This window comes from Apis laboriosa, unplaced genomic scaffold (genome assembly GCF_014066325.1).
Source record: "Apis laboriosa isolate Shangri-la unplaced genomic scaffold, ASM1406632v1 scaffold122_cov146, whole genome shotgun sequence".
Classification (NCBI taxonomy): domain Eukaryota; kingdom Metazoa; phylum Arthropoda; class Insecta; order Hymenoptera; family Apidae; genus Apis; species Apis laboriosa.
The window spans coordinates 2,508,188-2,523,613 of record NW_025221084.1 but is presented as its reverse complement, the minus strand read 5'-3'; the positions used below and the strand labels follow the sequence as shown (position 1 = coordinate 2,523,613).

General features: G+C 19.6%; 1 protein-coding gene across 1 annotated transcript in view; it reads left to right on the top strand.

Annotated features, from left to right (window-relative positions):
• Nucleotides 1-15,426, top strand: part of LOC122720222 (neurexin-1) — a 420,486-nt gene that overhangs the window by 355,333 nt on the left and 49,727 nt on the right. The window contains exons 18-20 of the mRNA XM_043946779.1: nucleotides 8,148-8,441; nucleotides 10,621-10,799; nucleotides 12,076-12,247. Of these exons, the coding sequence (XP_043802714.1) occupies nucleotides 8,148-8,441; nucleotides 10,621-10,799; nucleotides 12,076-12,247 (645 nt within the window). The remainder of the gene's footprint in view (nucleotides 1-8,147; nucleotides 8,442-10,620; nucleotides 10,800-12,075; nucleotides 12,248-15,426) is intronic.

The window sequence follows — 15,426 nt, the reverse complement described above, 5'->3', positions numbered from 1 at the left end:
TATCTTTAAATCGATTTTTATTAAGTCATACAAAAACTCTTTAATATATTTACTCGTTTATGTATATTTTACAATGATTTATATTTATATAAAATAAATTCGAATAATATAAAATATAAGTATAGTGCTGATACATTTAATAATTTTATTAATTTCTTTTGAATATATCTTGAGTACAAATAATTATTAATGATACAATTTGAAATTATAAAGAATAGATATCAGTAGGTATCAAAAGAAAAATCTTTTATCTTGCATTATTTAAAATTTTTTTTTATTTATTTATCATCATATATTTTTTACACATTATATTGATTAGGAATCCCATATGATTATATATATGATATTATATATATTTATTTATTTAATAATAATAATTTTTAATTCATGCAACTCTTCAAATTAAAATATTTTATTTTTTGAATTTGTGAACATACTCTTGCAAGCATGCGAATTTATGCCTTTATTTTTTTACATTTATTATTACCAACATATTTGTAACCTGCAGGACATCTAGGAACACCTGAAAATCCAAAAATGGTTTTGAACTGTGGCATTAAATCGGCAATTCGTGTTTCCAATGGTTGCATATCATTGCTAACAGCTTCACATTTTGATGAAGTAATTAAAAGCATAACAACAAAACTGAATAGAAGAACAGTAGTTAAATATGTTGCATTTCTTGAATAGTTCCTCATAATTCTTCTTTAATGTTGATTTAACTTCTTAATATTTAATTTCAATTTGTCTTGTAATTCTTTGTAGAATGATTGATGTGATTATAATGTTGTTCTTGAATATTTATTCCTATTTTAATATATACAATCAACAAATTAATTTTAAATAGTAAAATAAATAATAGAAAATATAAAATTATAATGTCCAATCATAGAAAATTTTTTTCTAAAGAATTCATTCGTAGCAACTCGATTAAATTTGATCTATATACTTTGAAAACATTAATTATAAGTATTTTAAGAAATAATATTTTGTAATATAGTTAATGCTTTTTTTTTATTTGTATTTACATTTAGTATTTACATTTAAAGACAAAAATATTTGTATTTAATAATATAATAATAAATAAATATTTTTATCATTTTTTACCAAAATATTATATTTTAGTGTTTAATTTAATAGCAAAGCAAAATGATATAAAAACTTGTTTTAATAATTACTAACTTTCTTCACAATTGGACTATATAAGAGATTATTACAAAATTTACAATAAACATTAAAAAATAGTTGAAAGAAACAAACCTTGATTCAATTCAAAAGAATTAGTTGTATTTTTCTTATATATGAATTTCGATTTATAAATGATTTCCTGATATTTTATACTAACTTATATATAGTGGAACAAAACGTAATAAAGAATTTTTTAATCACGATTAAGTTTCACGAATGATAATTTTTATAAGTCATATTTTTATGAAGTCATGTGAGAATTCTCCATATACACATATATATATATTATTACACTTATATTGAATAAGTTTCAAGATAAAAGAAATCTTTATTATGTTAGAACATATTTTAATTTTATTTTTTTATTATTTCTTCTTTCTTTTTTTTTTTTTTTATATATTTTGTTTTTTATAATTTATAGAATCAAGAAAGAAGTTAATCCTTAAAATATATATCGATAAATAAAAAAAAAGGAACATAAACTAAATATTAAATTGTAAAAATATACAAAATGTTAAAAAAAAATGTAGTAATTGCATAATTTTCTTATATTTCCTTGAAAATTAATCAATGATTTTCAGGATGATTATCTGAATTAATTTGGCTCGATTCGAATAATGAAGTTGAATAATTCTGAAAAATGGCATTCATGATGCAAATTAAATTTGAAAATTATAGGATTCGACGAAGCGAGACGATCACACGTCCAACTACTTGCATTGCTTTCTATTATCATAAATTCGAGATATCTCTTCGTTCAATGAAAATTATTTTGAACTACATTATACCGTAATTAAGTATAGAAATTTTAAAATAATGATCTTCGATCAATTAATTAAGTAATTAAAAAATTTCCATGTATTTTTCTTATTTCTTTTTTTATTGATATTGAAAAAATAAGATATCTCTTAGAAAAAAAGATTTTTTTCTACTTATTATTTAAAAAGAATAAATTGTTTAATAGATTAAATTTATTGATAATTAGTATGTACTAAATATATACTGTTATCTTCTTATAAAATTAATACATGACTATAAAATAAAAAAAAAATTTGCAAAAATCGTACACGAATCTATAAATTTCAGTCACGATTATTTAGTACTGTTTATCAACACGATTGTTAGTACAGTTTATCAACACGTTTTTTATTTTATTATTTCTGTTTATGACAAATGCACGATTAGAAAAATATAATGGAAAAAATTTTTAGACAATTTTTAAATCTATTTTTTATTTAAATATAAATAATTATCGAATTCTTATTAAAAAATATTTCTATCATTGCTATTATATATAATATATATAAATTTGAATTAATAAAATTATTTAAATTTGATTATAACAAGCAATTAGCAGCAGATTTATTTATTGTTTAAAATTCTTATAAATAAAAAATATAAATTGGACATAGATTACTAAATTAGTCATAAAAAATAACTTTTATCTAATATCTCTTTTTTAGAAAAAATAATCTAAAGTCATTAATAAAATGGAAATAAAAAAGAAATCAAAGAATCAAAACATAACCTTTGTAATAATAATTTTATAAAAATCAAATATATTATTTGTTATAAATATATAGAATATATTTATCTATAGAATAAAAGTCTTATCCAAGAAATCACAGAAATTTAATTTTTTAAAATATTTATTATTTGAAAAATTATTTTATATCTTTTTTTATTACAATTATTATATTTATTATAGAATTATTTCTGAATACAGTGCCAACTATTTTTATTTTTAATTTATTTCAAATATTTACATTATTTTTATTTTATGTATCATCGTTTATATATCATGTAATTATTTTATTATACATTCATAAGAATAATTCATGCAGTTAATATTAAATATTTTAATTTTATCTAAATTAAATTATTATATTAAAAATAACTTAATATTTAATTTATATTTAAAAAGTATTAGTAATTATATTCTCTTAGTAACAGTCAGCGCCATCTCTCTGTCAATAATCTAACTTTTAAGAAACTGAAACATATAGTGATATTATATCTGATTTTATTGTATCATTTGATTTTTTATTATACATTGAATTTCCAAAATTTTTAAATAATCAAATTAATGATTGAATAAGATGAAAAATTTATACAGGATAATAAGAATATATGGGAATGATATATGGGAATGTAAATTTAAGATATATTCTATGCTGGAATTTTAAAATACATTTTAAATTTAATTATAAACAATAAATAATAATAAATAATATAACAATTAAATTTATATTCAGTAACTAATTGTTATAAATGATTGATCAAAAACTTTTATCAAATGATTCCATTTTTTAAAAAATAGAATTCTAATAAATTATCAAATTTTATTAATATATCACTATCATTCTAAAATAAATTTCGTCATTTTATTTTTCAACATATTTATATATTCTATATTTATATATTCTATAATTTACAAATAATAAAAATATATTTTCTTTTTATTCTTCCTCCTAAAGATTAACATTTAAATCATATCTAAATATAAGTAAAGTTCTAAATGAAAATGAAATAAATTTAATTAAACTTATTGCTAGATGTTCAAATTTTCATAAACATAAAATATAAAACCAGAATACATAAGATTAATAAAAAAAAATAATTATTATAGCATTCAATAATTAGATTACTTATTTATTATTTTTATATTATTTTAATAATCGCTATTATTTATCGATTATTTAATTCATTAATGATAAATGAATCATAAAGTAATTACTTCTATTTACTTATCTACTACTATTACTTCTAATTAAATAATTTTTTAATCACAATCAAATTTTACGAATTCGCTATTATTTTCGCTAAATCGAAGTCATACAAAAACTCTTTAATATATCTATTCGTTTATGTATATTTTGCAATGAGTTGATTTATATTTATATAGAATATGAATAATATAAATGATAAAATATCGATATCTAATATATTTAATAATTTTATTAATTTCTTTTAAAGATATTTCATATACAAATAATTATTAATGATACAACCTGAAATTATAAAGAACAGCAGATATCAAAGAAAAATTAATCTTGTGCCTTACATTATTTAAATTTTTTTTTATTTATTTATCATCATATTTTTTACACACATTTTTTATAATTATTATAAATTTCTTTATATTTAATAAGAAATTCTATTTATAAGAATCTAAATCCCATATTTATATATATATATTTATTTAATAATAATTATTTTTAATTCATGCAACTCTTCAATTTAAAATATCAATTTAAAATATTTTATTTTTTGAATATACTTCTTCCAAATTCATGCAAGTTTAAGGCACTATGACTCTACATCTGTTCTTAATCAATTTAGAACCTGGAGGACATCTAGGAGGAACATCAATAATGTTTCTGGGTTGCTGGACTAAATCAGCAGCTCGTGCTTCCAGTGGTTGCATATCATTACTAACGGCTTCACATTTTGATGGAATAATTAAAAGCATAACAACAAAGCTGAATAGAAGAACAGTAATTAAATTTCTTGAATAGTTCTTCATAATTCTTCTTTAATGTTGATTTAACTCTTTAATATTTAATTTGAATTTTCCGTAATTCTTTCTAAAAAGATTGATGTGATTATAACGTTGTTGAATATTTATTTTTGTTTTAATATATACAATCAACAAATTAATTTTAAATAATAAAATAATAGAAAATAGAAAATTTTAATGTCCAATCGTGGAGAATTTTTTCGTGGAAATTCGATTAAATTTTGATCTATACTTAAAAAACATCAAAGTGGTATATTAGCATTTTAAGAAAAAATATTTTGTAATATAATTAATTCTTTTTTTCAATTTTATTTATATTTAAAGACAATATTTGTATTTAAAAATAAAATAATAGAATAAATAATAATTAATAAATAATTTTATCAATTTTTGTAGCAAAATGTTATTTTAATATTTAATTTAATAGCAAAGCAAGTCACAAAATGATACAAAAACTTGTTTTAATAGTTACTTTCTCCATAGTTGGACTATATAAAAGATTAATAAATTTTCAATAAACATTAAAAAATAGTAAAAAAAACGAACCTTGATTCAAAAGATCCAAGAGAATTAGTTGTATTTTTTTGAATATGAATTTCGATTTCTTGACATTTTATACTAGTCTATATAGTAAAATAAAAGGTGATAAAAAATTTTTTAATCACGATCGAATTTTACAAATGATAATTTTTATAAGTTATATTTTTATAATATCACAGGAGAATCCTCCATTATATATATATTTTATTACACTTATATTGGATAAGTTACAAGATAAAAAAAATCTTTATTGCGTTAAAATATATATTTAATTTTATTTCTTTTTTTATTTTTTTTTTTTTTTTTTTATGTATTTTATCTTTCACAACTTATAGAATCAAGAAAGAAAATTAATCCTTAAAATCCTTATAATCTATAAAATATCGATAAATAAAAAAAAAACATAAAAAAAATTAAATGTTAAATGATTATAAAATTTTCTTATATTTCCCAAATTAATCAATGATCTTTAGGATTTCTGAATTAATTTGTCTCAATTTGAATAATGAAATCGAATTATCTATCTACGTCTCTGATTCAGAATTCAACAAAAAAACAAAAAAACATAATCTAAAAAAACAAGATATAAAAAATACAAGCGAAAACTCTTAAGCAATTCTTCATAATTTTTTTTAAATATTGATTCCAATTCGTATTTTTTCTTATGTTCTTATATATTTCCAATAATAAACACTAATAAAGAATAAAATAGGAATGAAGATACTGACTATTTCTATAATTATCTATTATATCTTATAATTAATTAGATTAATTTCAAAAAGCATAGTAAAAATAAAATCAAATTTAGAATAATATAAAATTATCTATAGATTCTTTTATTTATTATCTGATAGATTCTAGATAATTGGCCAATGTTTTTAATAATTTTTAACTATTAATAAAACTCAACGGAAAATTTTTTTTATCAAAGAAAAAGTTGCTTGAAATTATCTCAAAAATCTACATTTCCACATTTTTACGATGCTCTATATTTATTATATATCAATTATCTATCTATCAATAAAATTTTTGATTATTAAATATAAATAAATCGAAATAAATATAGTTATATATATTTCTGCAAATAATTTTTGATTTATAATTATATATGCTCTTAAATATATACAATGTGTATAATTCTTAAATACTTTATGTTAACTAATTCATTATTTACTTGTTCTGCTTCTTATATAACTTGCCATTAATCGATAGAACGTAAAAATAATCAAACAATTGGTAATAAATTCATTTTTTGTCATGAACTAAATTTATGATTAACATTCGAAATTTAATAGCGGAAATAAATAAATTTTGTTGTGGATAAATGAAAAAAAAAACTATAACTATCATATAATGATTTTTAAATTATCACGTGACTGAAAAATGGCATCCATGACGCGAATTAAATCGAAAATCATAGAATTCGACGAACTGAGACGATCCGATTATTCGCATTGTTTTTCATTGCCATAAATTCGAAATATCTCGGTCGTTCAATGAAAATTATTTTAAACTGCGTTATATTGTAATTAAATAAAAATTTTTAAATGTTCTATGTTTCGATCAGTTAAAATAATTAAAATTTCCATATATTTTTTTATTGATGCATATTGAAAAAAGAAGACAAAATCTCTTAGAAAAAAGATTCTTTCTACTTATTGTATAATTAAAAAGAGTAAATTGTTTAACAGATTAAATTTATCGATAGCCAGTATATATTAAATATATACTATTATCGTTTTGTAAAACTAATACATGACATAAAAAAAAAACTATTTGCAAAAATGTATACGAAGCTATAAATTTTGGTCACGATTACTTGGAATAGTTTATAAAGATATTTTTTATTTTATTATTTCTGTTTATGACAAATACACGATTAGAAGAATGTAATAGAAAAAATTTTTAGACAAGTCTTATATAAGTATAAATAATTATCGAATTCTTATTAAAATATTTATATTGCTACATAAATTTGAATTAATAAAATTATTTAAATTTGATTAAAATTATTAATTTGATAACAAGCAATTAGCAGCAGATTTATTTATTGTTTAAAATTGTTATAAATAAAAGATAAATTGGACATAGATTATTAAATTAGTCATAAAAAATAACTTTTATCTAATATCTTTTTTTTAGAAAAAATAATCTAAAGTCATTAATAGAATAAATAAAAAAGAAATCAAAGAATCAAAACATAATCTTTGTAATAATAATTTTATAAAAATCAAGTATATTATCTGCTAGAAGTATATAGAATATATTTATCTATAGAATATAGAAAGGCCTTATCCAAATATATCATAAATAATATTCTTCACAGAAATATATTTATTTAAAAAATTATTTTGTATCTTTATCTTTTTTCACAATATTATTTCTGAATATAAATGTCAATTATTTCAAGTATTTTTATTTTTAATTTATTTCAAATATTTACATTATTTTTATTCTACATATCATTATTATATAATTATTCATTTACATAATTATTATTTTACATATAATTCTATATATTTAACAATTAACATTGAATCTTTTAATTTCATGCCTATATCTTAAACAGGCAAATATATCTTATACCAAATATTCCTGCGATTAATTGTTAAATTTACTATTTTTTTAAATTTTAATTGAATAGCTTAGCTATAAAGATATATTCTATATATTTTTATTCTTAATTATACTTTATTATAAGAAAAATTTAGTCGTTAAAAAATTTTTTATATAATGTGTCATTTATTTTATATTATATTATTAAAAAATATATAATATTATATAATATTATTAAAAAATAATCTTTTTCTCTTCTTCTCTCTTAAATTATTTTAATAAATAAAAAAGAAAAGAAAATCACAATTTTCATTCAACTGACACAATATTTATCCAATTCCAGGTGGTGTGGAGAAATCACAGTATGGTCAACTACCGAAACAAATACTCAGCAAACATGGTTTCGAGGGATGTCTCGCATCGTTGGATCTTAGTGGCGAGAGCACCAACCTGATTTCCGACGCGGTGGTCCCTAGCTCTTTAGTAGAATCCGGTTGCGATATGTATGCCAATCTGCATCCTGGCAAAAAGTGTACACACGATGTGTGCTCGAATCATGGCACGTGCGTCCAACAATGGAACAGTTATACATGCGATTGTGACATGACCAGTTTCACAGGGCCAACGTGTAACGAAGGTAAAAAACAAAATGCATATTTCATGCATACATAGATCGATTATCTTTGATTGATTACAGTACTATTGGTTAGAATACAATCAGTTACAAAGATGTATATCTTTTTGTATATTTTGTATATCTTGTGAGATCAACCAAGAAATCGTGTTAATGAAATCAAAAAAAATTTGATTTCTTATGAAATTTTGTGAGCTTATAATATATAAATAGCTTGTGAGCTTATAATATAATATATAATATATAAATTATATATGTCAATTATAAATGTCTATATGATATTTTGATGCGAACTGTATTATACTATTGAAATGAGGAAAAATTTTGAATTAAAATAAAATTTCGTGAATAGGATAGATAAGAGCAATTTTTTTTAAGAAAATATTATTTTAAGAACATGAAGAAGTTTGTTCTTTTTATTTTTTTAAATGGAAATTTGTAATACTGCAAAATAAAGCAAAATTTTTAATATATAAAATGTTCAGATTTCAATCTATGATTCATTAATAAAAAGTGCTGAAACTTTCGAATCGAAGTTGAAAATTAAGAATTAAGAATTCTCTATAAAAATTCCCATTATGTTTTACATATACATAAATAATTGTTAAAATAAAACTTTTCAAATTAAGTGAGTTTTTGTTATAAAATATTATATAAAAGTTTTTGTGATTGTATTTTTATGAATGGAAAAATCATTGTCATGAATAGAAAACGAATAATCTTACTTGCAAACATATTGTATTTGTTCTTGTTTTTATTCAAGAGTTTTAACTCATTTTTTATTCTATCTTTTGTTTATAGAGTGGAGATTACATTTATTCTATTTGTTTACTTATCAAATATAAAATGAAAGTTTTGTAATTTATTGTTGTAGATAAAAGTTATTGTTATCTTATTTTATATTTTTTTATTTTATTTATTTTATATATTATAGTAAATACAAATATCATTCACATGCATTTTAATTTTTTTCAATATTTTAAATATATTTTTTAAAAATTCAAGATTGCTTGTTAAGATACATAAATATTTTATTAACTGTTATATTTTTAATTAAAAAAATATCGAAAATCAATTTCTAAATTTAAATTTTTCGATTTTCTATTTATTTTATTAAAAACATTTTTGATATAATAATGTAATATTGAAATTTTACGAGTATACTTATATTTTATGATGTAACTTGTTTTGTTGTTACGCACAGCAGGTGCGCTGCATCTGTGCTTTTTTCATAAAAAAGAATAGATTGATTCATCTTTTTAAAATATATTAAATTTGTATCATACTGGCAAAAGTAAAATAACAAATCAATTCTAAAACTAATTCGATTTTTATAAATATATTTTGTGTATATAAATATATTATGTCTCAAAGGTTTTTGAAATTAATAGCTTTTTCGATGTTTTATTTTATTATAAAAAATTATTGTGTATGAAAAGTATTTCATTCAGGATTGCGTGACGAAACGAAATATAGTTACTTATTTTGTGAAATATTCTGTATCTGATTACTTAAATCTAGAGCACTCAAGTTGAGTAATGATTCAACGCTATTACTGTAAAAATATATGTTACGTACTGAATATTTTAAGAAAAAATAACATATTTACAAAATATTTTGTTTTATTGTATAACGTTAATTTTGTTTAATAACGTTAAGGCAATCCTTGTGATAGTTTAATACATCGTAAATAAAATTTCTTCTTTTTCTTTTGAAATATCTTTTTTGTTTTTAAAAATATCGTTTAATAAATTGTTTTCAGAATCTATTTTAAATTAATTTAAGTTTAATTTATTAAATCAGAGATTTTTAATTATATTATAGAGATTATATTCATTTGTATTATTTTCAATTGAATATTATAAATTAAATAATTTGATTTTTGATTATTTATTAACAAAAATTATTAATTAAAAAAATATTCAATGCAATAAATATTTTAATGTATTAAACGTTCGATATCATATAATTTTTAAATGCATTAATTTTTTGCATTTAAAAATTATTAATAATATAATTATTAATAATAATTATTAATAAATTAATATTATAAATGCTAAAAAGGAAAAAAGAAAAGAAGAAAGAAAAAAAACATTTTAAGCTTTTAAAGTTTTTAAAATTTTCTTTGATTGATTTAATTCTAAGCTTTTTTAATTTAACACATGCAATTGTTCTGTTGCAGAAGCGGCGGCTTATGAATTCGGACCAGGAAAAGGAATCATCACGTACACCTTTCCGCCAAATCAAAGACCGGAAATGAAGAAAGACACTGTGGCTTTGGGCTTTGTAACAAGCGTAAACGATGCTGTACTCGTCAGAATAGAATCTGCTTCGAGCGACGACTATCTTGAGATTGAAATTGTTAGTAGGATAATTTGGATCATAGTTTATAAGCTAATTATAATTTTGTCACGTTGGTTTTCATTAAAGATAAAAAAGATTTCATTAAAATTTTACATGTAAATTTTATCGATTATATGTTAATTATATCATGTAAAATTCCAAGTTCTGCTTGAATATATTATTTCATGTTGAATATTAATCTGGAATATGTTATGCAATTTCTTATATAATAAAATATTATTATAGTATAATATTTAAATATGAAAATAGCTCAAAACAGATGTTATATGTATAATTTTATATGTGAAACTATTTTATAAAGGTTATTAACAACAAAGCTATATGGAAGATACTTTTGAATATATGATGCATTTGAATATATAAATTTAAATTGTTATTGACAATTTTAAATTATTATTAAATAAAAAAAAATATTTTTAACTATAGATTATTTTACAAAACATATATAATACATGGAAATTATATTAAACAAATTTAAGAATATTAAGTGAGTTATTTTATTGATTTAAATAAATATAATTCAATTATTTATATATTGAATATTATTTAATCAATTAATTATTAAATTTAGAATTATATAATTTTTATCAAAATAATTAACACAATTTTTTTTAAATATTAATATTATATCAAAAATAATTAAATTAAAAAAATTAAATGAAAATATATTTTCAAATAAAAATATATTAATAAAATATTTATTTTATAAACATAATAAAGTTTATAAAAATATTATCAAAATGATAAAAAAAGCAAAAAAAGACATATGTAAAATAATCTAAAATTTAAAATTTATACTTAAATTTTTCTTAAGAAATTGATAATTCATTATGAATTTAAAACAAACTATTCAAAATTTTAATTCAAAAAAATATTATATAAATTTTTATTGCTCATTTTTACAATAATTTTTTAAATAAAAAATATTAAATAAAAAATAGAAATAATTATATATCTATTTATTATATTAGAAAGTATATCTATTGCTCCAATTGTTACCAATTAAATAAATATAAACAATAAAAGTAATTAATTTTGAACCAGATTAAACTTTTGATTTGATGGAATCAATCAAATCAAAAATACGAAATATTTTATCACATATAAAATTTTACGATACTTTTATTGATATTACTTTGCCAATTTCAATTAGATATTTTTTAACAAATTCTTTTAATAAAATTTATCACTTCAATTCTTGAATTTAATATATTATACTATTAATACAATCATGTCAATTGATTTCATAAAAATTTCATAAAAATATTTTTAGTTGGAGGGAAATGTGTTCGCCTTTTACAATATGGGCACAAACGATCATCCAATCGGTGAAGTCGGTGTAAAAGTGAATGACAATCAATATCATGTAGTAAGATTCACAAGAACAGGGCCGAACAGCACGCTACAGGTCGACGATTACAACTTGCAATCCAATCATCCATCCGGTAAGTCATAATCACTTTTATTTCCGTTTTTACGTCGAAACAATGATAATGATTGCATATCATTTAATTGAAGATTTTGTTGAAAAAATCAAACAAATCCAGATTTTGAAAATTGTGAAAAATTGAATAGAATTAAATTAAATCCTATGAATATATTCTAATTCTTTTTTTCAAAAATTATATTGTATCCAAAAATTATTATAAATGCATTAGATTTATCTAATTCTTGCAGTAATCAATCGACTATATATAAAAATATATAAAACAAATACAATTGTGGACTTACTTAGTTTTTGCACCAAAGTTTTTAATTACACAAATTTAATTTTTAATAAATTTAAATCATAATTCAAATCGTCCATTATTGAATGAATAATATAACAATATATTTTACGTAACTTTTTGGATTTAAATTATAAATTTTCTAAATGATTTATAATTAAATTTTTGATTTGATATACACTTTTGCTTTTCTATCAATTTCTTTTCACAATTTTTTGATCAATTTTAATCTAGTAATTGTGGAAATCATTGCACAATTTTAAGTATATTATAACTATATTAATATCTTGCAATTAAATAATTATACTATACTTAGAACATTATCTTTTATCTCAAATTTTATCTTTTATCTCAATTGATATTTTCTGTTTACTTCTTATCTATCTTGCATTTATTACATAGTATCTACATTCTTTACTTCAATTTTTTATATCAATTTTGTAAGTACTATTAGTACTTATATTCTATATATTATTACACAAATATATTTCCAATAAAATATATAAATAGCCAAATATCTATACACGATAGTATATATACAATGAATAAAAAGTTAAATCTTGCATGTAGTAATAACACATGAAACTTGTATTTTTAACAATATGAAAAATATTAAGAATAATGTGTAAAACTAAGAATAAAATTTATCATGTTAATATAATTAAATTTAAATATAAAAAAATTATAAGTTAAATTTCTTGCAACTTTAAAATATATTCGAAAAAAAATTTTATTTTTCTTAAATAAAATATTTTCTTATTATATAATATTTTTTAAGATTTTATATAATATGTACACTTTTGAAATTCCACACATCTTTTATTTTTAAAACGAAAAATTTCACACGATTATTGTTAGAAATTTATCATAAACACAATCTATTTATTCTATGAAAGATAGCACAATAAAAATGATAAAACTTTAGATTTCAAAATTTTAGATAAAATATATTAAGAAGAGCAATAGTACACACTATGAAGTATATTAACGATACGATTGCCAAAGAGCAACTGAATGGAACTAAAGTTTCTGGGTCCCTTTTATAAAGTTCCCTCTTACGATTCATAGTCCCAGAACCGTGGGAAACTGATGACGTAGGTAGGGTGAACGATCCCATGAGTTCTCACTCTTTTCGTGGACATTGGTATGCTAAATATTCTTGTCGTGGGAAATTGATTATGATTGTTGAGAATAGACGAGAAGCATTTAATAAATTGTAATTATTAGAATAATTTGTTAAAAACCTATTTATTTGAAGAATGAATGATTGAAGCATTTGTTAGAAATATTGAAATTATATTTCTATATTCTTATATTCTATTAAGTATAATTAATTTTACATAGAATAACAAGAGATTTAAATAGTTGCTTTTATGGTATAGTTTAGCAAATATATAATTTAGTCAATTAACTGTCAATAACATTTTCAATAATTGCACAATAACAACAAATTAAATTTTGTAATTAATAATCATATTAATAATATAATAAAATAATAATAAAATATTTTTATATAATATCTATTTAATAATAAAATGAAAATTAAATATTTGATAATAAAAAATTAAGTAAAAAATTTATTTTTATTTACTTTGAAAGTATATTAGTCTTAATAAAAAAAACTTTATTTGAAGAATCTTAAGTTAAAAATAATTAATTTATTATACTATATATTAACATTACTAATAATATTATATTGATCATGAGGAAAATATGAAAGTAAAGAGTAAAGAGTTTCATGTTTTCAGAAAAATTTAGAAGGTATTAAAAAAGATAAATCAATTAGAGGATAAGCCCTTACCGGTGGGACCAGATACTTTTGGAAAGTACCTCTGTCATATTTCTGTTGCCCTGCTTCTTAGGATTCAATAATTAGCTTTCACTTTTTTCTGATGCTCGTCATTGCGAGAATGGAATATTATAATATGAATTTCTATTGTTCTGCTTCATTGTACAATTTTTTAATATTTATTTAAAATTAGAAAAATCAATTCTTTAATATTATACATTTAAAAAATTAAATATATATATTTATATGAATCTTATAAAAATTAATAAGTAATGAGAAATTTTATTAAGATAAATTATTTATTTTCTGAAGAGTTATAATATATTATATGTATTAATTACATATATAATTTTGATTTTTTATACTTCAATTTGGAGAGTAAAAAATGCAGTTGGAATGAGTTTGATTTGAAAGGACTTATATAATTATATAAAAAAAAATTATTTTAAGAATTTTATATAAAATTATAACTGCAATAATTTTTTTTATTAAATCACATTTTAATATTAATCCTTCTTCTATAAAAACTTAACAAATTTAAATCAAACAACTGTTAAAATCTTTAAAATTAATCAATTTTTTCAAAGAATTATAAAACTTAAGAACCGTTAATAATTTATTATAATAATAAATGCTAAAATAATCAACAAAAAAAATTTCAATCCTATTTTATATTAAACAATAAAAAATAATCATTTGAAAAGAAAAATCTGCTAATATCATTAGAAAAATGTAAAAATGTAATTCAATGATATATATTTCTGAATATAAATTCAGATATTACATATATAATAAAGATTAGAAATTTGTTTTAACTATTCAACTACAAGTTGAGGCAGTAGCCATTGAAACGGAAGAAACCTATACAGCATGGTTCCTCCAAAGTTCCTTCAGAAACATACCTACGGAACTTTTCTGCTTTCCTATCTCTTGAGGGCATGTTAATTGGCTTGTGAGTTTTTAACCCTTGCCCACATAAATCGTTGTCACTGGAATTTCAACGGTTCGTCCGTTAACTTGCTAGCGTTTTCTAACAACCTACTCCATTCCTGTTCCCTAACGAAGCTTTTTTTATCTATGAATAGATCCAATTTTTTATGTTCATCGA